This window comes from Hoplias malabaricus, chromosome 7 (genome assembly GCF_029633855.1).
Source record: "Hoplias malabaricus isolate fHopMal1 chromosome 7, fHopMal1.hap1, whole genome shotgun sequence".
NCBI lineage: Eukaryota > Metazoa > Chordata > Actinopteri > Characiformes > Erythrinidae > Hoplias > Hoplias malabaricus.
Window position 1 is genome coordinate 14,659,493 of NC_089806.1, and position 25,758 is coordinate 14,685,250.

The 25,758-nt window shown below is 36.9% G+C and overlaps 1 protein-coding gene across 1 annotated transcript in view; it reads right to left on the reverse strand.

Annotated features, from left to right (window-relative positions):
* ryr3 (ryanodine receptor 3) overlaps nucleotides 1-25,758 on the reverse strand; it is an 82,294-nt gene that overhangs the window by 47,525 nt on the left and 9,011 nt on the right. The window contains exons 2-22 of the mRNA XM_066676473.1: nucleotides 17,744-17,863; nucleotides 15,683-15,787; nucleotides 13,661-13,681; nucleotides 11,198-11,272; nucleotides 10,768-10,846; nucleotides 10,095-10,207; nucleotides 9,841-9,940; nucleotides 9,406-9,499; nucleotides 8,965-9,039; nucleotides 8,332-8,488; nucleotides 7,652-7,816; nucleotides 5,941-6,062; nucleotides 5,599-5,779; nucleotides 5,020-5,155; nucleotides 3,784-3,879; nucleotides 3,327-3,445; nucleotides 2,787-2,920; nucleotides 2,144-2,385; nucleotides 1,613-1,805; nucleotides 889-1,105; nucleotides 232-336 (exon numbers count right to left, since the gene is read on the reverse strand). Of these exons, the coding sequence (XP_066532570.1) occupies nucleotides 232-336; nucleotides 889-1,105; nucleotides 1,613-1,805; nucleotides 2,144-2,385; nucleotides 2,787-2,920; nucleotides 3,327-3,445; nucleotides 3,784-3,879; nucleotides 5,020-5,155; nucleotides 5,599-5,779; nucleotides 5,941-6,062; nucleotides 7,652-7,816; nucleotides 8,332-8,488; nucleotides 8,965-9,039; nucleotides 9,406-9,499; nucleotides 9,841-9,940; nucleotides 10,095-10,207; nucleotides 10,768-10,846; nucleotides 11,198-11,272; nucleotides 13,661-13,681; nucleotides 15,683-15,787; nucleotides 17,744-17,863 (2,649 nt within the window). The remainder of the gene's footprint in view (nucleotides 1-231; nucleotides 337-888; nucleotides 1,106-1,612; nucleotides 1,806-2,143; nucleotides 2,386-2,786; nucleotides 2,921-3,326; nucleotides 3,446-3,783; nucleotides 3,880-5,019; nucleotides 5,156-5,598; nucleotides 5,780-5,940; nucleotides 6,063-7,651; nucleotides 7,817-8,331; nucleotides 8,489-8,964; nucleotides 9,040-9,405; nucleotides 9,500-9,840; nucleotides 9,941-10,094; nucleotides 10,208-10,767; nucleotides 10,847-11,197; nucleotides 11,273-13,660; nucleotides 13,682-15,682; nucleotides 15,788-17,743; nucleotides 17,864-25,758) is intronic.

The following is a 25,758-nucleotide window of genomic DNA, read 5'->3' on the forward strand; positions in this document are numbered from 1 at the left end:
CTATCTGGGATCCAGTACCTCTAAATTCAGGGTGACATTTTCAATTATCCCCTCATGGCATTCCCTAGATGGTCAGTTTCTTGAGGCAGAAGTGAAACTGGTAGTTCAGGTAATGATACTGATAAAAATCAATGGAGGTGCTTTTTAAGGAGATGGTGTAATTACCTCCACTGCACTGGTTTAGAAAGGAATTTCTGAATCTGTATAACAATGCATTAGCAGTTTTCTTACCTTGCCATAGGTCCAGCCAAGCTCGATTTTGTTCATACCCCAGAGTTCATGGATGTTTTCAGCTAGTTTATCACGTATATTTTCAAGATGTGGAGGCAGAACAATCTGTCAAATATAAATATGAAATTCTTTGCATTTTTCAGGTTTCTTCATAGCATCATAAAAGGGCATATGATATGGTAAAAACGTAACAGTGGGAATTAAAGACTACTAGAGTCATATCAGTACTGGCAAAGAAACTGATTAAAGGATTCGCATCAAAACTGCTATTTCACCTGCATTGATAATTCTGACTATCTAAGACAATATTTATTTTACTCCCACATTAATAAACATGAAAACTCACTAATTAACTACTATAATGACATGAATGAACTAATATCCGGTCGGCTATGTCTTACTGTGTAGTTTAAGCATTTACTATATCAGTTGTTGACTATTTTATGATACATGCATTTGCTCAGCTATAATTCCCTTGAAAACTTCTAACAAAAGTAATGATGTGAATTTATTAATAACAATAGCACATCATTAAACTGCTAAAATATTTATACAAAAAAAGCAGTATAAAATAACAAATATACATAAACAAATATATAAAATATGTAACTAAATAGAATGTTCAATTTGAAATAAAACAGATGGTGGGGGTCTGACCTGGCTGGTATTTACTGGCATGGGGATGAAGGAGGCCTGAGACAAAAATTCAGTCGTTCCCAACAAGTCCCTCACTCCCTCTAAATCTCTCTTATACTCTTTCACAGGCTCCACACGCATCTTTTCCTTTGGGAGTAGGGCCTCATAACAAGGGGCATAGCCGGCTGGGGGCATAAACTTAAAGTCACCATGGCGACCTCCCAATAGGAAACGAACCCTAAGAAAAATATGACATAGTTAAAATGTATTTGTAGATATGTATTATTCATATCATCTAGCATGCAACAATGCATTCAAACATGCAAAGTTCCTGGAAATCGCTCATCAATTCTAAAGTAGTCTGGAATTAGCTGTGAGGTTCTCTGAGTAAATGCCTGTGAACATTCATTATGAAAACACTGTTTTGGGTTACAAGGTGAAAGAAGAAGTGCAGCAAAAATTCTCCACTGAAGTGTCATGGCAAGTCCAACACAGAAAAGCTGAAAATACACCTTTGATCATTACTGCAGGATTTTGTCCTCATTAATTATGACTTATAACAACTTCTCAGTTTTTCATTTTCAAGAGCAGAAGATAAAACCCTATCTGTTCTCCTCAGGTCTCGGGCAAATTCCATAATTTCTTACAGCAGCAGATAAACGGTCTCCATACTGCTGGTTATTTATGTAGGAATGTATTTATGCAAGGCAGGTGAGCATGTGGTGATGGCGGCTGTTGGACTAACTTGACCCCTGCGGAGAAGCTGACGACGGGGAAAAAGAAGCCGTCCGTGTTGAAGTCCTCAAACATTCCCTGCACTGGCTGGCCGTTGATGCGGAAGGACATGCTTGGGGCACCAAGGTCCAGGCAACAGCTTACCACATCATCCGAGTTCAGCAAATGCTGGTTAATGGAGGCCACAGCACGTGGGATTCGGCCTGTCACAAAAAGAATGACTGGTAAGTAAGTGCTTTTTAATACCTGGTAAAGTCATCAGCTGTACAATGTAGATTAGCTTTAAAACACCAAATAATAAAAGACATCTTTTAAAGTAACTGTTTTTGTTATTTATTCTAAAAATGTATGCGCAAGTGTCTGACCTCTGACCACATGTGAAAAACAACTATTCATTCATTTTTCAGTAGAAGTTTCTAATGAAGAGAAATGGAAAATATTTTCTCGAAATTAAAAAGATTATTAAAGATATGTGTACATTTTTTATTGTGATATGTATGAACTACCTCACATTTGTAACAATGTCATGCTCACTGTGTACCTGACCAAAGATGAAGACCATCAAAGCTGTAGGAGTAGAGATCATCTCCTACGCCGTTCCCCCCCCAGCCCTCTCCACCCCCAGGGTATGGAGCATAGCCTTTAGTGCTGGCCCAGCCCACGCGAAGATGAGTGGGTTCGCTGGTTACAAAGTGGTCCACTTGGTCAATTATTAACTCAAAGTACCACTTCTTATACTGAGCTGAGCCCTCACTCATGCCAAGGAAGATGTTGGGTCTCATGCTGAAAAAGACAAGATACTGGGTTTACCTCACAGTTCTAATGGAGTTATTATTCCTACCGGAAAACAAAGTAAAACATGTAAAACCTCAAAGCATCATGCACAGTAATATCAGAGACCATCTGACTCAAAACTATAATACATTAGGTAAGTGGAAAATCTCAGAGGAACTATGTGTTTGCCTCCACCCTCAAGGCTGGTTGTACTGTGCAGCTGTGGGAAATTCAAGGAAAATGTGGCATTGAAGACAAATAATAATTGGGGGGAAAAACAAACAAAATTTTGCAATGTTTACTGGAAATTAAACAAATGAAAGCTGATTTCTGATTTTTGCACAGTACTGTATAAAGATTGGAAATAATTCTCTTTTGTCAAATAAATGTCAAAGAGTCAATATGTTTACCTTTGCACATCATTGACCAGTCGTGTTTGAAGCAGCACATCCCTCCTGGGCAGCAGGTGTTCAGCAATGAAGTTCTGATTGGTCCTTACTGCAACTCCATTGCAGACACAGAGAGAGCAGAGAATATCCAGAATCTGCAGGGTTTTCAGGAGGAGAAGAGGTTTCAGTAACAGGGCTGTCAATATTAAAATGAACAAAATACCAGTCTTCAGGTTATATACATCAAATCCATAACTCCAATAAAATGACTCTGTAGCACGAAGGGCATCTCCAATAATCACTTTTTTTGGCCTTCATTTAGAAAATGTATATTGGGGTTTTGATCACCCAACCTGACAGCTCCAGTATGCAGAGAGTTGCAGCCTTTTTCAGGAGAGAGGGAATTCTAAATTATTTACATTACACATTTACATGGAACCAAAAGAAGCCATTTCACTTGCACCTCAGCATTTCCACTCTTTTATTCTCCTTGCAGGAATATAACAGGGATAAGCATTAGACTCATTCCTTCCTGCCTGTGAGGTGACTGCTTTCTCTGACCTTGTTGTTACGTCCGTGCTTGTAGAGGAGAGAGATGATGGATTTGATGTGGTCTTTCTGGATGATGTTCAGAGCCTCTGGACTCTCCGTTAGGATACAATGCAGGGCCTCGAGAATGCCTGAAGAGACAACTATCTGTCAATAGTTTTCAGTCCATACAAGGTATATTTGTCTCAGAACAGCAAGCATGACAAGAATAAAGCAGGAGCAGAAATTTGAAAAAAAAAAACAGCAGTTCAAAGCTTTGTATTAATGCCCTCCGGTGTAACAGAAAACAATTTTTTTGGGATGCAGAAGCCAATGAACCATATGTCAGTGTATTACAGCAACAGAATGTAGCTTACTTTAGGCATAAGCATTTAAACCATCATAAAAATCTGACCTTTAAACTTTTGCATTTTAGTGTGTGTGTGTATGTGTGTGTGTATGTGTGTGTGTAAAAACACATAGTGTATACCTGAAGAGGACTCCAACCTTTCCAATTTGCTGACCAGCCAGTCCAGTTTTCTTGAGAACTGTGCACAATTGGGCCTGTTTCCACGGATCAGTGCAGCTGGAGGACAAGAAGAATAAGCAATAAAAAGTACTGCCTTCTCTTCATTAATAATAAACCTCTGACCATTATGATGCGTCCTTCATAACCTTCATGCACAGGGTGGTCTACCTGAGGGGCGATACTCTGAAAACAATTTACCGGTGTGCTTAAGGCAGACTGCATATAAAATGTTAAATGAGAGTCTGTGAGCTAACAGATTAATTCCCAAAGGAGTAATCCATCAAAAGCAACAGCAGCCATAGAACTCTGAAGGGAGATTGGAATCACACATCTGACTTGCGTGGGAGCCTGAACGCTCTGAGCACGCAGCAGTGTTGCTGTGTAGTAAATGGATCTGTCAAATACTCTGAACGTGGGCGGATGTCCCCAGCCTGATGCATCATACCCACTGTCCTGCACCTAGACACAGGAGCCAGCTTCCCCCAAGGGTGACCTCCATTTTTACTGAGGGACATGAAGTCTTGTCCTGCCTCAGCAGGAGGGCCTGATGAATGTGGACGCAGTCAAGGTGAACTTAGGTAAGTGTTCACTATCACAATCTCACAAAGCATGTAAATGTGATGAAAACAACAGCTCCAGCAGAGTTTTGAATCTTTCACATATAGAATTAAAAAGAAATCAATATAAAGAAAAATATAATGAAAAAGCCTTAATAAATTTAATTAATGCTAACATAAACTAAACAAACAAAGTTATTTAGAGGTTTTTGCTAAAATATACTTGGGATTAACAATTTTATCATATTTATGCCACATTAAAACAGAAATGTGATTGTTGTTCAAAAATAATTCATTACAAATGACTAATATACTAGTTGCTTCTCTCGAACTGTAATGGAATATCCTGGAATATTTTAATCTCACTTCTCATTACTTTGCTTTTAATGAATGCTTTTTTCAATGGAAGTCAATGTAAAAAGATTTAATTTGAAGGACTAATGTGTATTAGACTAAAAATTGACAAATTGAGACATATATATATTTTCACTGGACAGTGACAATATCAAAATATTAATATTCTGACCTGTCTGACCTAAATTCTGACAAATTAATTTAATTATTAGACATTTCCAAGTGTGCTTGCTGGTGAAGTTCACAATACTAACTGACCTGTGTGTGCTTAATGTTACCATATTACCTAGTAGCTCATAGAGGAGGTTGAGGATGTCTTTCCAGGCTTCTCCAGCCTCCTCTCCTGCAAATTCCTCAAACTCAGCTGCGCTGCTGTACACGTTGAGCCGGTCGATGCAAACAGAGACCAATGTGAGCATTCCCTAAAATAGCCAGATGGGCAAATTAAACATCATCCATCACACAGTTATTTTCACACAGACCACTATAGAGTAACCTCAATATATATATTTATATGTAAGCCAGCATTTTTTAATATAACTATTATTCATAAAACAGGCAATTTACTACATACTGCACACATTTATATGCTTTTTATAAAACAGTACTCCAAAATGTCACAACAGTTTAAAACTGTATCGTTTTATAGTCATTGACAAAATATTTTAATTTTGTCAAATTCAGCAAAGAAAATAAACTAACAAACCATCAAAATAAAAAAGCTGATTATATATATGTGTGAGAGTGTGTGTGTGTGTGTGTATGTAAAAACTGTACTTATTATTCATCTGAATCGGTCACAGAGTTTCATTACAGTTTAAAGGATAAATATATGCAGTTGTTCTCTCCTTTGCACAGATCTCACCTCCTCTTTAAAGAGATCCTGCCGTTTGATGAGTGAGCGGAGCTGCCTTTGTTTTTCCTCATGCTCCAGCTCAGAGTCAGGCTGCTGGAAGTAAGTAATGAGATCGTTGAGGGTCTGCAGCACTTCTCCCACAGGCAAACACACCTCTGAGGCCTTTTCCCCATTTAGCGCATCCAGCCCTCTAAACCACAGCAAGAGGCAAAGTTACAAAAACAGAGCATTAAATAACACAGAGACAGCAATCAGGTTGCTCAGAGATAGTGACACTGAATGACACTCTAAATGTCTTGTGAATACTTAAGTATCTGTACTACAGGGACAGAGATACAAACACGGCTGTACCTGATGAACTGTGTGAAGAGTCTTGTGGTGTTGCGGATGATGCGGGCTGCTCTCGACTCCTCATGCTGGCAAAGCTGCAGTATTAACCCATCGTCCATATGACCCTCTGGACAGAGGAAGGCCTTTGTGCAACAGAGATGCAAATAAATTATGACTAACAATTTTGCACCACAGAAAAGTAGCTTGTTCAGATTAACAGCTTTAGGCCCACATTCAATTCATTGTTGTTGTCACTACAGGACGCAATAATTTGTAGTAGTTACTTAAGATGAATTATAGAACAGGATATAATATTGGTTGCCTTATTGTCTGCCCATCGTAATTGTAACCTATTAATCTGCTTTAGTGGGTATATTAAAGCAATTATAGCAGAAAAACCACTAAACTGTGCAGAGCAGGGGCTGTTTATCGCTGATTAAGTATATCTGGGTTACTGTGAGGTTATTGAATTGTTAGGATGCTCTTGGTGCATGTTGGATCAGTGTGCCACTAGGGCATTAGACAGTGCCTTCGTGGTGGGTGCAGAGGTGGCCGTGTTGTTTCTGGACCATGTCCCAGAATCAAGCTGCATGCCACGGTGCTGGGGAGATGAGCTCTTCATCTGCACACCTAATCCTGACCACTCTCACAAAACAGACTGTCACCATGCTTCCCTCATTATCACGTTTGAAGCGTGGCCTCGTATGTCCTGCACTCTAACCAGAGTCTACCGCTGTTACGCTCGAGCTGACACAGGTCTCTCTCACTAGCCCTCTAATCTGGGCTCAGCTCATAACTTACACTTGACAGATGTGGTCATCCAAACCCCAACCATGTAACTTTGTCAATGTGAATGGGGGATTTAGATCAACCACAGTTTTGGGCCTCCTGAGATTACAAAGTAGGGTTCATGCTGTGCCTTTTTCTTTACAACTCATGAAACCCCTTCCTTTTTACTATATACAGCAGATATTCTTGTCCTCCCTGTGTCTACAATTCAGTAATCCAAAGTTTTTTGACTGAGTGCTCTAACATATAAAACACCATAGTAATCAATCACTCAAAATTTAAGTAACAAATTACTTAAATTTTACAAAATTTGAATCTCTTTATACAGTAATTCAGACCAGTGGAGGAGCTTGGAAAGGGCTGGGAAAGCTGCAACAGTGTTGCAGCTGTCAGGGAATCCAGTTTCCAAATGGCTGAAGAAAAAAAAACAGCTTCATAGCCTACTTTTCTGGCTTCACTCGGCATACAACAAACAAGTACTTTGGTGCAGCATTTCCAGTGCAAAGAATGACTATTTTTAATTGAGGTTTGACACAACTAGAATAGAGGCTATATTATTTAATAATAATGTTTTTTTTAAAGTTTGAAAGTGCCTGAAGCTATACTCTTTGCATCTAAAACAACTCAAAACAGCAAGTAGCCTTGGGGCACTTTCACACAATTAGTTCATCATTACTTTGGGATATTGAGGGGATAAACTAAAACAGGCATACATAATAATTGCTCTTTTATACACACTTAGTGCTCGGCGAAAGAAAATCTGAGATACAGGGGAGAGTAGACAGCTACAGGGATTAGTTTTTTATTAGATCTCATGCAATGCAAAATTAAATAGCAAATTTGTTTACCATTCGAATATCAAGAAACTACATTTCTTTATTTTTTTTTCAATACATTCTAGTACATAATTTAATAATAAACTACTGTATTGCAAATTACTCACTCTTCTCTTGAGCATTCCCAGGCGGGAGGATTTTGCATCAGGTGCCTGGTAGGTCAACCAGAGCCCCGTGGCAACGTGCATGATGAAACAAACAGAATCGCCGTACTTTATCTCTGCCACCCCCATACCATCAATATCCCGCTTAGGGCCAGACTCCACTTTTTCCTGCCAGGGAGAAAACAAGGCAAATGAGTCCCACACACAAACTACACATCGTAGCTGATTTGCCAATGCTTGCCCATTTCTCGAATTGATGCGGTCAGCATCAGTGACATTTTTCAAGCTTTATTGAGATCGAAAGGACAGCAATTTGGAACAGCAGGAAGCAGATGCTGCTCTGACTGAGCAAATCAAAGAGGGAATAAAGCAGGCCTGTGACCTTCCTGCACAACTTGCTAGAGCCAAAGAATGACTTATGGATCACTATAATAATAATGAACTCAAAGACTGACGATTAAGAATTGAGAAGCCTCTGTACCAATTACTGACCTGGAATGATTACACACAGTGTCACATTACAGTTAATTAAGTTTTGGATACAGAGCTGTAAATCACACATTTGTGCTTTTAATTACAGGATGTGGGCTATACATCTCATTACAAAATATAATAGCGTTTGACATTCTATTTTAAAACACAACAATAATCCACATTCAGCCTCTTCTATGAATAAATCAAACCTTGCTTGGCCTGAAGCAGAAAGCGGTGGCAGTAGTGTTTGACTTTTCTCTGTCCAGTAGCACAAGGCCATGGTCCTCTGTCTGACCCAGGTAGTGGCCAGTGGAAAGATGACGCAAACGGAAGGGCTGACCCCAACGAATATGACTTCCACTCCAGCTGTGTGACACAAGAGGGCACATAACCTTTGTAATTTCCATTCTAATCGACTGCTCATATGTACTTTGTACTGTACTACATGTTAATTGGATATATTAATTGAATATTAATTTTTCATAAGAGTAGACAAATCAATTTTGAACTCATTGTTTAAAAGATCTAAGAACCTAAATTAAGAACTAAGAGAGTTTAGTTAAAAAAAATATATTTGATTGTTTTATCTGATAAACACTTTACACATTTCTAGGTGTTAATAATATTTCTGATTGTGTAGGACTTTTTTGTGTAGGACTTTGCTCCCACCGCGAGAATAAACTGTAAAGCTGAACTAACTTTGAACTACTCTTTGGGACTTTTCATCCATTATTGAATCTGATGGCTCAAAAAGAGCAATGTCATCTAAAATTTAACCATCCCAGCCCCAGCCCAGGCAGCTTTGTGCAAGTGTGTTTCTGCTCGTTGGCATGTTCATTCACCTGATGCGAAGTGGCTCCAACCTCCAGAGAGATCTGGCCCTGGACCCTCCTTTCCCAGCCTCATAATTCACCACCCTGCTGAAGAGAAATTTCTCAGAAGACTAACCCTTTTTAAAACAGGTTTGGAATGTGTAAGAAGTGTCAAGACAAAACCTGCAGTAAACATATTTATAGTAGTGTAGTAAAACAACAAATCTGTGATTTTACCAAATACATTTTTCCTGAAATTCTCATATCTTCCCATCCCTACTAATGACTTCTACAGAACATAAGACATTACATGTTAATGAAGCTTGTAATGGTTTTTACAAGCTGTGATAGATATTGAACGATTGATATTACAGCTTGTCATGCAATACAGTTATAACAACAGGAATAGCAATACACTTTAATAGTTACTACAAGATTTTAAATTCAAAAAGCTGACAGAGTGTATCGCACCTTTGCTGTTCCTCTGTCTGGTCAGATCCTGGTATGGTCATACTCTCATCATGTCCATGGAACAAGCGGATTACATGCCCACCCAGTAAATATCCTTAGGACAAATAAAATGAGATAATCTAAAAAAAACAGCTTTCACTTAACAAAGCATAAAAAACACTATCTCACTAAATAATGCAGCATGTAAAGTCTACAATTACATGTCCTCATTCAGGGAAATTACTGTAAAAAGTGTTAGTATGGTAAAGGCATTTCACTAGATTAAAACAGTAAAATATTTCTGTGATGTTTGATTGCATTCAGCCACAAGAACTGATGTTAAAAAAATTGATGTGGATCACAAATTCCAATAAAATCATTCCAAATTTTCCCCTGTTCCACAGTCTACACTGTGTTGTCAAATGTTTCTTGTGTGTTGTTTAACGTGTAACTGACCAACTGCCACATTGCTGCCAGAGCAGGTAGGCTGTACGTTCCACAGTGTTTGCATGAAAGAAGCATCCACTTGTATATTTCCATTGGACATAGACAGGTGCTGCAAAAAAGACACATCATTTAAGTCACATATAAAACAAATGTAGTATTCACAGAAGATGGTAGACTAGGAGAACATAACCTTGCTCTTTTTTCTGAGGCATATACTAATTTGTAGTTTTATTTATAGTCTAAATGTGTAAAACATTACTCACCAGGTACCTCTCTGAAGACACACTGACCAGAATCAGATCATCACCAATTCGAACCTTTTCACCTTCAGATCTCTGCTTTGAGGCAGGGTGAATAGTCCACCAACAAGCCTCCCCTTTGAGAAGTAAACATCCAAAAAAATGCAAATATAAAGTAATAGCTATCTTCATAAAACTCCTACAAATAAATCAATAACGTGTTGATAAATCAACGATAAATTAAATCATTGCAGCAGGCTTCATGAAAGACATTTCCACAGACATGTATCAAAATATCACATATGGGACACTTCCAATAGCAGCCTTCTCAAATAATCACATCTGATGATCATATTCTGCTATTCTGGGTGGCCACAATACATAAAAATAGTAAGACTTCCATGTATCAGTGGGGACATAACCCACTGTCTTGAATGAAGCCACTTCAAATTTATGAAAAACACCTCAATATAGTAACTTTAAAGGAGGAAGAAAAAACTTTTTCAGTAGAAGTCAAAGAAAAAAGATTGTATTCCACGTTACTTTGAAGCATTTCTATTGGTCCATTCATCATGAATGTGAAGAACACCTGCTGTGTTCGAATGATGCAATAAACTAATAATCCATGAAAATAGAGATTCACTTTTTCTTTGGACAGTGATGATAAATGTCCAAAGAAATATGTATAGTAGCATACCTGTTGAATCCTCTTGTAAGCCAACATCAAATGACAGCTTGTCTGTCAGAGACCTTGATGTCTTTAGACAGGCCATATACTGTTCAGAAACAAATTAAAGTGTAAGAGCACATTAAAATAGAATTCAAGTGGTTCAATCCAAACGTTTCTGTACTTGTACTGTTTGTACATGGTGGTTTACATTCCGTATAGACAGCAAACCTGGGAATATTTAATTAAATATATAATCACATCTATTACAATATTGTCTTTCACTGATAGTGATAACCTTTACCTGACCCTTCATATACTGCGGTCAAGTATTTATATTTAGTTTGGCCCCATAATTTATATTGTTCATTGATGAGACTGAACCCACAGTAGCTGTAGACAGCAACAGCAGAGCTAATCCTCCTCCTCAGTGGCTTTAATCAGTGTGGTGCATTCTCACCATTCCACTAAAGGAATGCCTCAGTAGGATGGCGTGACCGTAGAGCAGTGTCCGGTGTCCGCCCCCCTGCCCTGCCTGCAGAAAAGGAAAGAAGGGCAGCGAGAAAGAAAGTTAGCCAGCAGAGTATAAATCTGGAGAGAGGGAGGGAAAAGTTATTTTGTTTCACAAAAAAGGATCTTTTTTCAGATGTTTCTTTTGTCTTGAAACAACCGAGCACATGCTTTGCTACTCGGTTACAGGTGTTAGGAAAAACTTCCCGTTCATTTGTTTGAACGAGAAAAAATTTCGTTGTTGTACCGTAGATGAGGAAATGTGAAGAAAAAAGTAGGTAAAACAATTTGTCAAGTATTTACCAAAAGTAATTTCATAAAGCATTTATAAAGTTATAACAAAGAAGAAAATAGTCATCAAAATACTTTGCCAAATAAATGCAAAAGCCGAAAACGGAAAATATACTTACCCGTCTTATACATCTCTGAAAGCATTAAGGAAACAAAAGTTTCACTTTGTAAAATATTTTTAAGATACTATAATACCACCCACACCCTCAAACAAGAAGAGAAAAAAGCCATCATGTGCAAACATAGCCCTTCTTTCAGCTGTTATTGTGAAGCTGCACTTAATAATGCAGGGCTGCTGTCAACACAAATGTAGGTCAGTGACCTTTGGCTGGGTTTCACTCTGATATCACACCATTTAAGACCCAGGGAATGGTTGAGTGTAATTTATTTCAGATAATTAATTTATTCACAAGTTATATTGCTAAAAAACCAATTGAACAGCTATGTATATATTTATGTGAGCCACTTTAGCAAAAGCAAGCTGAAAATGCTATTAGATAATCAGAAACTTTTGTGACACAGCAAAGCTCTACATTTTTGTGATTCAGAATGACAGTAGTCAAAAGAAGCAATCAACATGAATACACCATGGAAATCACAAATGGGAAAAGCAAAGATGAAAGATGTAAATTTCCATTTTAAGAACCTGGAATCAATATTCCAGAACATTTCCTCTTCCTTGGTACCCTTGAAATTTGAGTTATGAGAATACATGACCTCAAACAATATATGAACACAAATACGCCTAACACGTATTTTCTAAACACAAGTGTCTTACATATAAATAGACAATAAAAAATAAAAATAAAAAGACAGCAACAAAAAGAGGTTTCATATCTGAGAACTGTGTTTCAGTATTTGCACCCGTATTAATGTATAACAGTTGTTTTCAAGATTTAGTGCAAATTTCTTGGTGTTAGAAAAAAAGCAAAGTAGTACAGAGCAGGGACAAGATGACTGGAACAGAAACTCAACACTCTCATTTCAGAATATCTTGAGCAATTAAGGCTGAAATCAGCTTTATGTTTTGATTAAGGGGTTTGTATAAACCTCCTGGTGACACTACTTTTTAGTAGAAAATAATGCAGATCGCAAAATATGGAGATGAAATTTGAATACACTATTAATTATTAATGGTTTATCTTGAAGCACCTCATACATAGTTACATTTTTTTTTTCATTTTCATGTTCCCAGGCCTGCAGAATGTAGCTATGACTTAGTCACTAATAACTTAACTCTTCTCATTTTACCCACCATCTTACTAAATAGTAGCTACAACTTAGTTATTGCCTTGATTTTCAATTTTGTTCCTACTGCTCACTATGTTGAGGGCATTAATTAGGATCCCATTACATCTTGAGCCCCTTTCACACATGCACAGTAAACCAGAAATTTTCCAGATTATACCCAGAGGAGCAATATGTGTGAATGCAAACACCCGCAACACTTGTCCCGGACTTAACACAGACTATTTCACACTAGCTCCGTAGTAAAGACTCTGGGTCAAGTCTGAGTGAGTGCATGTGTGAATAAAGCTGCTAATGTCCTGGAGCTTATACTGCATGTGCTATACAGGTTCCACCCCATGCCTAAATCACGCTGAACATTTTCAGCTTCAAGAACGTGTCTGACACAGAACATCTTCCACTCTTTTCTGCATGTGCAAAAGGAATTTTCTCTGGAGTTCATATATGAAAGGGACTTTTGTAAATTTGAGAAGTGATGTCACCTGTGAGTTTCAACATAAATGAAAATGTGCGCAATTAATTATACCTAGTGGTTTTGACTTTCTAGATTTGCAACAGGGAAATATAAGGATTCGTTGTTAATTTATTTCTGTTGGGCTCAAACTTGCAGACATTAAAAAGTTCTTTCTGAACTGTGCTTATTTTTTAAAGCCATGAAAAGAGAGTGTGAAGTTTTGAGATAAAGGGATTAGCTATATTTCACAGATTAGTTTGGTTAGTGTCTAAATAAGCCTTTGCGGATTTATGGATTACTACATACAAAACGTTTACTTGAGAAAACACTAAACCACAAGAATGTTAGCCTTTTTTTTTTTTTTTGGAATTCACTCATGCATATTGTCCAAATGGGGAATGAACTGTAAATACAACATACCCATCTTTCATGATCAGGACTCTAGCCGTGTTGAACAAAAAATACAGATGAACAGTTAACAAAAGCAAAAAGGCATTTACCGATCAATGATAAAATTTGTGATATTGTAGTCAAAAGACCACTTTAACAGTCACAAACATGAGATCCATTATGTCACATATTATACCAATATTAACATATGGTAACAGGCAAAAAATGTGTATATATTCATTATTATATTTATACGCCTCAGATTCAGTCATTTGATGCTAATCCAATTGATTTTACCAGACTGAAACACCTAAAACATTTCTGTCATACGCTAATATTGATACATCCTGGAAAATGGACCAGATGTTGGAAACTGGTTGACAGATACACAGGGAAATTTTTTCATGAAATTTGATGCAAAAGCACCAATAACATCAGCAAAAAGACACATCAATGAGGTCTGATATTTCATAGAAGTAGATTTGGATATAGAGGAAATAATGGATGAAATCTTGGTAAGGTATAATACCATCATAACAAGCAGTCTGTTATTTATGATAGTATTTACCAGAGCTGCATTGTTAGTGAGCTATTGTGTTGATGACAGAGTTGGGATGTATAGTGTCATACGTAAATAAATGCTCAGGATCATGTCCTAAAAGCCACATAAGTCCATAACATGATGTAAACATCATTCCTAAAATCCTCCTAACAGCAAGTGAGCAAGAAGCCTAGTAGAAATAAAGAGTGTTTGTGAAGATTATCGACGATCAGTGCAAAAAAGGACTATGTTATGAAGAGTAATTCTTTACAAAGAGCCATAAAGAAGTACAGCTGAAAGCATCATGTTGCAATCTTTTCATTTCAGCTAAAGGATGTTAATTACAGCAGAGTGTAGCCAGACAACATTTAAGCCGTGTTTAATCACAAAAATCCATTCACCAAAATACCTTTCATGAACCTGCCAGCAATCTATAACATGTTTTTGAAACAGTTTATACCACCTTTGTATGAATAATCTTACAAAGAAAATGCTTTGGTGTGAAAGCAGATCAGGGGACAATAAAGTCCTCACTGATAGGCCCTTATACCTATTATAAGTTACAGCAATTATAAGTGCTGGGTTTAAGCATTAAGCTGTATTATATAAACTCTCCATTTATATAATATATAATGCTTCATTTTTCAGGGGAAGATTCTAAAGAGATCATCTTAAAAATATAACAAACAGAACACTTCCAACAGCTGTGCAAGACAAAGTAGACCATCAAATCTCTCTTTAAAATTCTGAATGTTTGTGAAATGTACTTTAGAAAAACAAAAAAAAAAAAACGTCTGCTGAAAAGAAAGTAGCTGCAAATGTATTAAAGGCAATGTTAATCAAAAAACATGTTTTATATAGTTTAGAGGATGTTTCCTCACTATTTGCTAGCTCTTCAGTCCATATTCATACTCATTACCTCTCTCTCTCTCTCTACTCATGGCAGAGCAAATATATCTGGAGAACTCCAAATGTTAAAAAGCATGAACCGATTCCTACTCCATGTTAATTTTGTTGTTTCGAAGTACTTAATGTGGAATGTCTCCAAATTCAGGAGAAGGTTTACTGTATTACCAAAAGTCCTGCAAAATTAGCAACTCAAGTTCCAAATGAAAAGTTAAAGATAAACTTGGGCCATGTACAAACAACAGTCGGGTGTTTTCCCCTAAAACATTTCATTCCACCTTAAAGGATGCAGAGCTTCTGAACGTACACTAACTAGAGAACAGCGTTTCCCCAAAATCATAGACATTCTATTTAAAGGCAAAACTATACAAAATAAAAACAGAAAAATATGGTATTACATTTAGTTTTGGCAACTTATCTTCCTATTAACTTTTTTTTCTGCTTTCACATCCTAGCAATAAAAACATTAAGCACTTGTACTTAAAGGTCGTATTGAGTGGGACTTAAGTACACAAGCGATCCTGCACAGTAGTATATAAGTAAGTAGGCTGAATTTCTATATTAAGTGACAGCAGAAGTGACTGAGGTGACATATGACTACTTACCCCTTCCCCATTTTGTCCTGTGTTGGCCAACATCTCTTGCAGGGCCCGCACTGAGAGTGACTGCTCCAGCACAAAGTTACAGATGCACACGTCAGGAGGAACATACTGCAAAAAGAGAGAAAGACAGAGAGAGCGAGGGGGAGAGAGAGAGAAGAAGAGCAAGAGAGATAGAAGAGGCAGAGAAATAATTTGCATACATATCTGGCAATAGTCATGTCCTAATATGAAACTTTCAGCATGAAATTTAATTTTAATAAGTTTTGCCAGGGCATAGTTTCATTAATTCATTCATTCACTTTCTGTAACGGCCATATCCTGTTCAAGGTCACAGCTGGTCAGGACGAGATGCCAGTCTAGGCATCACTCTCACTCTCATTCATTTACTCACACACTCACTTCTGTGAACCATTTCACTCAGCCAATTCCCCTACCAGCATGTTTTTGGCTGTGGGTGAAACCTGAGTCACCGAAGGAAACCCATACAGACAGAGTGAGACCATACCACATTCCTCACAGACAGTGAGTTGAAATGGGGTTTGAACCTTGGAATTGTGTGACAGTGATACTACCTGTTGGGCATAATGTTTCACTTTCTACCATTTTTGATTGGTTTGCTCAAACGATAAGCCAGGAAAAGTGCTAAGGTTTAATTAATGCTTGGCATGGACTGAGTCCTTAATCCATATTTCCTTTTCCCAAAATCCTTATAAAAATTATATTCCTTACAATTTACTCAATCCCCCAATTTTGTTGTCTTGGAAAATGTCTTAATTTGCAACATTGTATAAGTAAAACCTACAAATATTTTACTAATATGTTTAATATTCAGAAATATTAATTATTGATGACTTTCACTGATAATTTAAGATCAATCAATCAATCATCCAATACTTTTCATTTGAACCTGAGCTAATATGATTTACTGTGATATTCATCAAATAGATCTGGTCACCTCTGACCTCTCCCTGTCTTAATCTGGAAAATGAATAGGAAAAGGTGCTAATAAGGTTATATGAGATCTCTCAAGTAAAATTTGGTTTGGTTAGTAACCTGAGAGAAAAATAAATAAAAAAAAAAAAAAATATTTGTCTGTCAGGCCTTTTCCTCACAGAGGCACAAAGGTATACTAAACACTGTCCAAACAAAGTTGAACTATGAAACAATGGAATTCAGTGCAAAAGATTTAAGCAAATGAGATTAATATACTTAATTACTGGCTTAACCTGTAAAAAAAAAAAAAAAAAAAAATACAAATAATATTAAGGTACGTGGTAATTCAATTTATTTTAATGTTCAGACTGATGTTGCCTTTTACTTTATTAATAATATTTTATCATTTTTGTCTTCATCTAATTTTCTAAAGGTTTGAGTGGGCTTTATTTAACTTTTAAAAAATATCTGTTTATATTTTTATTTTGTTATGACCCTCTAACCACAATTAAATAATTTAAATAAAGGCAGATATATTTCGAAGATCAACAGATGGTTAAAGCAACATTATATATATATATATATAATATATATATTTTTTTCTCTTTAAATACTGACCATGCAGTGTATAAAGAGCAATATAAAAGCTAATATGCAGCTGTCTCATTCCTACATGCATGGAAAGCACAGTTTAAAGGTTCAGGTCAGTTGCTGTTGCCATGGTTCTCTACTACATGGATATCTTGCCATTAATGAGATATATTCCTCCCAAAAAAAATTACTGATGGTATTTTTGAACATTTATAATACGCCTCTTCACACTTAACTGAGTGTACAAAGACCCTATTTAGTAAGCTAGGGTAAGTGTTTCATGTATTTTACATATGCATTTTTTTTTTTACATAAAATGATCAAATCTTACTTTCAGCCAGTAAAATTCAAATATATATATATATATGTATGAGAGAGAGAGAGAGAGAGAGAGAGAGAGAGAGAGAGTGTTACAGGTAATGCAGTATAGGCACAGGTAACGCTGATAGCAGCTAAAGTATTCATGTATGTTGTTTTGCTTAATGCTTAAGCTGAAAATATTAGATTTGTCTTGTTGTATTTTTGATACTGCGGTCTTACCTTAGCTTCTGAGGTGGGTTCTAAGTAGCACAGTCGATTCCCAAGTCCCTCGGCTGAGAGGCAAAACTTACGGTTCTCCTTCTGGATGGTAGCAACACACTGGAGCACAACTTCATCATCCTGTCAGCAGAAAATGCAACTTCCGATAAGTCTCTGTACAGCTGGAGAAAACGGTCAGTTTAATTTATAGTTATTTATATATTAAACCTATTTTATACTATAAGTAATAAAGTTATGAAAAAGCAAAAAAAAGCCTTTGCATGAGTGTAGAGAGGTGATATGGCAAAATTATGTAATTATGTAATACTTGAAAATGTTTTCTTTTGTTGTTTTTTTAAGTATGAAGTAGAAACTGCCCAATCAATATCTATGAATAAAAATAATGCAAAGTAATAATCAAACATTTTACAATTTGTATTCAGGGCTAGACTTACTGCAATATATTAAATCTAATTATACATGCATCCTCAGGTCCCTGAAGCCCATTAGCAATGAGAGATAAACTGCAAACACTTCTGGAGTTTCCTGAGTGAGTTAGAGGAGGCAAGTTTGCATTACTGGTAGGATCTGACTGTACAATGGCTCCATCCCTGTTACTGCTCGGGCACTATCTTTCTCAAGAGGAATTAATTGATTTGGGTCTCGTTTGCTTTTCCTGAATGGCCTCGCTCTCTACTGCCAGCTCGCAGAACACATTAATCTAAGCTGATGGTTGCCATGGCTCTGACGTACACTATCAGAGCAATATCCATTTGTCAAACACAGCCAGGCAAGTTCATCAGTCAAAGCTCATTCTCCTCAATGAGGTACATCTTGGACATTAATGTGATATGAGAACAAGGGAGAATGTCCAGAAAGTGGCAGGATTATTGAGATCCTTCTACTACTGATGGTAAACGACAGAAATGAGGTTTTAAAGAAATTATCACAATATTTTTGCTTGGCTATTTTGGGTAAGATGGCAAAATAACAAAACATCAGTACTAACACGGCATAAGATAATAACATAAGAGGACACGCTATTCCATTACTGGATGCTTGGAGGCTTGATGGTTTGATAAGTTCAACCAACAACTAAATATATTTTCGCTGTTATAAAATATGAATATTGTAATGTAATATATCATGATGTTAAAACAGTGCTGTTGTAGTGTCCTTTCGTAGCTTGCTATGTTTCATGGTACATTTATTTAAGTTGAGAAGTGAGCTAGCTTTCCAGGATTTTGTCATTTATTTACAGTCTGTTCATACATTTGTATTCTTAAAGCCTCTTCATCACATAATCAACATTCATTCATTATCTGTAAGCTCTTATCCAGTTCAGGGTTGCGGTGGGTCAAGAGCCTACCGGGAATACACCCTGGAGGGGGCACCAGTCCTTCACAGGGCAACACACAATCACACATTCGCACCTACGGACACCTTTTGAGTCACCAATCCACCTACCAACGTGTGTTTTTGGACTGTGGGAGGAAACCGAAGCACCTGGAGGAAAGTCACACGGACACAGGTAGAACACACCAACTCCTCACAGACAGTCACCCGGAGCAGGAATCGAACCCACAACCTCCAGGCCCCTGGAGCTGTGTAACTGCGACACTACCTGCTGCGCCACCGTGCCAATTCCAATTATATTAGTTTGGATAATGTAGATTTATGGATGATGTTTTGGGTTTGGGTATTTGGGTAACTGACAATCTGTAACTTGAATCTTTATCAACTTGTATTATCAAACTATCTACAGTATATACTCCATTTAGTGTAATGTTACCCACAGCAGTCTTTGCAGCTCAAACTCTCTTCCCTGAACAATCTTTTGCCTGGTTAATCCACTCATGATTACTATACCACCATGGTCTATACTCTTCTGAGCTTTGATACTTGATCCGTACGGTGTGCACTTAAAAAGTCAATGTCATTACCTGACAAGAATTACACATAATGAATAAAAATGACAATCCAATTAACTCATTGTCACCAAAGAGCATGGGAAATTTTCTTTAGAAACTTCAAGCACACAACTGTAAAAGCATACCAATTATATGGTACTGTAATATGGCAATAAAAAACAGTGATACTGCAACGTGTATCATTAGATGTATCATGCCAGAAAATGCAATTTCATTCCCTGCAAGACCATTTGCAAATGATCAGCACCAATCAGATCCTCTCTCTAGCATTCATCCAGCCCCCCAGCTATAGTGTCATTAATATGTTGTGCAATAACATGATTACAGTCATAATGTTTCATAATGAAGACATGTTTTGCGAGGTCACCAAGCTTAATTTACTCATTAAGGTTTAATTCAAATCAGGGCCATTAGCAAAATATGATCCATTTTCTATAAATATCTAAGCAATAAATCCAACATACATTCTCTTACTTTGTGTTCGGCTAAAATCAAATTACCAAAAAAGATTACAGTACCTAGTGAATCTATTATTAAAAACAACACAAATTTTTTTAGACATTCATTTGGTCACACACGGATGCAATGCAGGCAAGGATGTTATCTTACATTTGCCGTACTTTTATGAACCCCAGTGAGTTTAAAAGAATGGAACAGTGTCAACTGTTGCAGTTTACGATGACTCATATATTAAAAATACAACACAATGGCTACACATTGAACCTGCTTGCAGTACAATAACATGATATCTGCATCATAACATTGTTAAAATGTACATGTGTATCATAACATGTTTAACACTGTTAACCTAATTCAGTCTGATCTCTTTAACAGAGGATTATAAAAACCAACATCAGTTTTACAGACAAACTGCTTACTGCCTCCTGCTGCTTCATAGTTTTGGCATTTAATAAACTTCAGAGCAGGCTAAACTTGTTGGTGTCAGGGGCTTGTCACCTCCTTAAAATTGAGAAAACCCCCTCCTCTATACCACTGCAGCAGCTGGGGGAACTGGCATACCGTCAGACTTCGTAACCCATGTTAGCTTGTTTTATCTATACACACACAGTGTGTGTTCATGTAGACACAGAAAACAGCACATTCCACAATTTGCCACTTAAAATCTAAACTAAAACATGTAGCAGTTTAAGGGTCTACAGAGTTCTTCGTCTAAAAGTAGGGTTCAGGCCTCCTCTCCTTGCTTAAACTGAGCCTGGGCCAAGGAATCTGGTGAATCTGCGGCAAAGTGATCCAGGGGACAGCAGGAGAGCCATCTGCTAGACAGCTAAGGAGCAGCATCACAGGCTATGTATAGGGCTGTGGGGGGGTGCGTGCGTAAGGTGGCTGGGAAAGGGGGGGTGTCCCATCCCGAGGGGTGGGAACCTGACCCCAAGACTTCAGTCCTACCCTGTCCTTATTTCAGATCCATGGCTGAAGAGACAGTGTACCACCCCTGGTCTTGCTGTTTTGCTCAGCAGCCTAGACAAATGCCCACTACAGAACAGAATTACTGCAATGACAATAGAAAATAGTGTTGTTTCTCAGATCTCAGAGTTTGCCAGTTCACTGACAAAATGTATAATTTGTTCATGTCACCAGCCTTTTTTTCTTAATGCAAATAGTAAGAAGCACACTAATCAGCATTCAAAAACATTTATTTTTCTAACAACAGCTCTTATTCAGTGATTTACGGCCGTAAATGCAGCAATGGGTGTTATTCAAAGTGCTGTGAAATGTCAGGAGAATTTTTCATCTTGTATCTAAGAATTTTGCAGTTTTTTCTTGCATTTTTCTTTTTCTTGGAGCTAAGTCACTTTTATATAGGATGCTGATGTTATTCACTATGCCGTCTAACCACTGCAACTAAAGTCATATGTAGTCAGGTTTTCATCATGAAAGCTTTAAATTCTATTCGAAACTTTATAAAAATTATCAGAAAGATTGCATCAGATCAAGAGAATAAAACATATTTTGTCACAATATTATTTTATTTGCATTTACATTATTGTTTTAAAAATCAAAAAGCATTTTAAATGTGATGTTTTTTTTAAAAAAAATATACAGAGCAAAAAAACATTAAAATTTTCTGAGCCTTGGTCTCAACAAAAAGCAAAAATAAGACCTCATGTCAATAATGAAACATTTTTTAGAATTAATTTATTCCTATATTAAACATATGAATAAATAAATAATTAATTAAATGTCAATAACGTAGCATCTACATATTGATACTATTTTTCACGCAAAGTCCTGTGACACTATGCTGCATACATTTTATTCCCCCTACCCGTAATGTCTGCCACCATGCCTGTGGCTTTATAAAAGCAGGTGCTACTGTGGGTGTCCACCCCCCTACTTCTTCCTTACTTCCATCTCAGCATTCGTCTTTAAGGACATGAACAGGTGTGTGTGTGCCCTGAAGCCTCCAGAGGCTGTAACCCGAGAGCTCCTGATGTGCTGCTGTACCAAATAAATGCTCGCAACTCACTCAGCCATGCCACTGACATGAACTTGAGAAAAGGTGAATACACTAAATCCTGCCCAACATTGCTATTGTTACCTGCATACTCTGCAAATTCTCAAAGTAACACAGACTCTCATAAAAATATGAAAAAACCAAATCACCAAATTGGCAGTGCTTATATTTTCAGGGCACCATCTTTTTAGGCGCTACGTCTCAGAATCACATTGCTCATAAATGTCAGACAAGGTGATAAGTGGTGTTTACAAACTATCAGATTAGTGGATTTTAGCTTGATTTGCCACATCATGATATGTCATAGATCAACCTCTGTGAAATGATACTGCGCTATATGACAACCACCCAAGCGTGAACACATTTAATCATTCTCTATTAGTCATGTCAGAATAATTACATTATCGACTTATCGAACAATACATGGACATTTCTTCATTCATTTTTGCTGACCTCAAAATCACCCATTGAGTTTACTGGCATGGTTGTTTATAAAAGTGTTTTAGTCACTCACTCTGTTCTGTTCTCTCTGTTCTGAAGCTGTTAATGTCAATTTGTTTAAATACTGTGATTATATTTTAATTATGTTATACATACATATATACATTATATATATATATATATTAAGGAAATTTAAATATATGTTATATTCAAATACACTTCATTGGTCTTCAAATGACAGTAATATCAGTTATCACAATTATTTATGGGAACAATATGTTGATAACAAAAAAGGTTACAGTGACATGTCCCTATAGGTCCCTTATAAGTATTCAACAAGAGTAGGTACTGCCAGACTGCTGGAGGTGTACCCTCCTGAGTTTCTGCCTTAATCTGGCAAATCCGACTCCAGTATTCAGTCAAGAAGTATGAAGTTAGGGTTTGAATTAGATTCTAGTATTTGGAGGCGATGTCCAAGTCCAGAGTTATCCAACCCCGATTCAGAGTACAGCTCCAAACCTCTGCTGATCTTCCATTCTCTAAATAACTAAGTAAGCTGACTACATGCAGCTCATATCCCCCCCACCTCTGTCTTTACCCAGTTAAGTGGGAAGATCTTCTGTTATGTTTAAAATATTGTGAAAAAATTACCCATGTATATTTTTGCTGATAATGAAGTCTATAGTTACTGTATAATCAACAATGATTTTACCAGTATAGGTCTGATGATGGAACTACAGGCAATGATTTACTGCCATATTTTTAATGATGCATGTGTAAAAATGTGATGGTCTTAAACGAAGCATAGCAGACAACACTCACCACAAAGAAAAAATAATAATAATAAAATGTCTTTGTTGAGATAACATCTACTCTTCTAGGAAGGCTAGAGATTAAATGGTACAACATTCTCTTAGGATGTGTGCACAGTTTAACATCTCTGTCCACAATGAGTCCACATTACAGTAGTTGAACTTACTAATTATAAGGGATGTCAGCAAATATTTAGATACGTGTATCTCTTACTTTTCTACTCTAGAAGAACTTGGCATGTTGATGCATCAATAACTATGTTATTGCACGAATTTCAAGTAACCTCCTTTGATTTTTGTTTGTTTGTTTGTTTGTTTTGGTTATTGATAGATATGAAAAATGAGTACTGGTGAGTATCACAGAGCATACAAATGTTGAATCTATTACAGACGGGATCAAATGAATCTCATCATTTTTGAATCTCATCATGTTTGAAGAATAAATGACAAAGAATATATAAATGTAAATAAATATGAGATTGCTGTTGGTCAAAGCTCAAGGTTACAATATCAGTGTCATCAGCTTTTATAAAAGAAGTATCATATAATCTGTAATTATTAATTATTCTATTATGATTTTTTAAAAGCACTTATAATTCTGGACTGTATCAGTGTATTGGAGAAACACTCTCTTACTCACTTAATGAAATACGGATAAATCAATTTTCACTGAGCATTGGATTATATCCAGAACGCATTGCATTTCCAAAAGAGTAACAGACCTCTCTCTGTGCTGTAGCTGCTATTGATCTGTTTGCTTAACTGCTAATAAGATGCTACAAGCTTGCAAGTTATACCGAGACCATCCTTTTTAAAGATGTTACACAAAGAAGGAAAATAACAACACAACAGGCATAATACAGGCACTGTCAGGGACGTCAATGTAAGATTTCAGCATCCACAGTGTAAATGACATAGCACGACAAATACTGTCTCTACTGGAGTAGAGAAACACTGCTATACTGAAACCGTGGATAGAAAGATAAGGCTAGACTACAAAGGTTCACCATCAAATATTACATCTTATGCTCAGGTGTATTACAAATTGAATTTTCCGAAGCTCACTTTCCATGGATATTGCTATAAACCCTTCTCATTAAATAAGAAAATGGCTTGCAAGCATGGCTGAGCGACCTCCATCAACACTGACAAATGAAAGTGGCAGGCTTCGAAGAAAGAGAGGAATCTATAGATGTGGTTCAAATACAGATTCATCTGTCCTGTTTTGTATGGAGATGATGAAATAGACTGCATGGTATGGAACAATAACATTTAAAACAGGGAGGCAACAGTGTGCATGTTCTATCTGAAACACCAGGCAAAAAGAGAATCACAATCTTAAAAAGTAAATAATGCATACAAAATCTTCAGTAGGCACAGACTATCTGCAGGGGGTCATCCAATCTCATTTGCAGAGGGCTATATTGTTTGGCTGCTGTTTTCATTCCAATCTAGCAGGAGTCTGATTCTGCCTGTGTATTCAACACGTCTCAACAAAACAACTGATCTTGTGTGCTCCTGTTTGTTTGGAAAATAATCCTGAAGCTACGCTGGCTCTTTGGAGATAAGGTGGGACACTCCTGGTCCACCAGCATTTTCTGTATTCTGTCAACACAAGCACAGACCTGACCATTTCACTTAAAATTTAATGCACTTGTCTTCTTGTGCCAGCGTAAATAAAGATGGTTTCCCAATTGCACTTTTACTGCAGTTACTAGCCAGTATTTGAGTATGTAAGATGAATAAAGGTGTCAGAAATGTATGTTAAGAAATCCACAGTGCAATAATGGACACAATTGTCTCACAATCCAATGCGAAACAGTAAAGGAGAAGCTTCTTATATCTGAATATTTTTGGCTCTGTCAGAGCGCACGTCACAAATCATAAAACTAATACTACTGAAATACTACTCTCAGTGGGTCGTTGTCACTTCTGCATATAAGCCCTTTGTCTCAGTTCTGTCTGTAGTCTGGAATTGTATGTAAATGTATTAAATGTGATTTTTTTAGGTGTTGTTCCTCTGTGGTCCTGTTTGTATTATTTGATGCTCTTTGCTTAGTCAGAGTTTTCTGTTACCTTTGCTCACTGAGCATTCTTTCATTCTTGCTACACATTTTTCAGGTTTTAGTTGCTTCCAGCAACATGAGCATCAAGTGTCAAGTGCTGATGTTGGATCATTAATCCACAATTAGATCACAACATCACTCCAAATCATCCTGGAAAAAATCTGGAAGCCCCACACTAATTCTTAGGGCAGTGCCCACAGATATCAAACAGTGTGTCAGCAGTCCATTAAATTTTAAGTAGCTCAATTCATAATTAGAAGCTGTGTCTGGTTACTTTAGATTATACACTTGAAATGAATGTAATGATGGG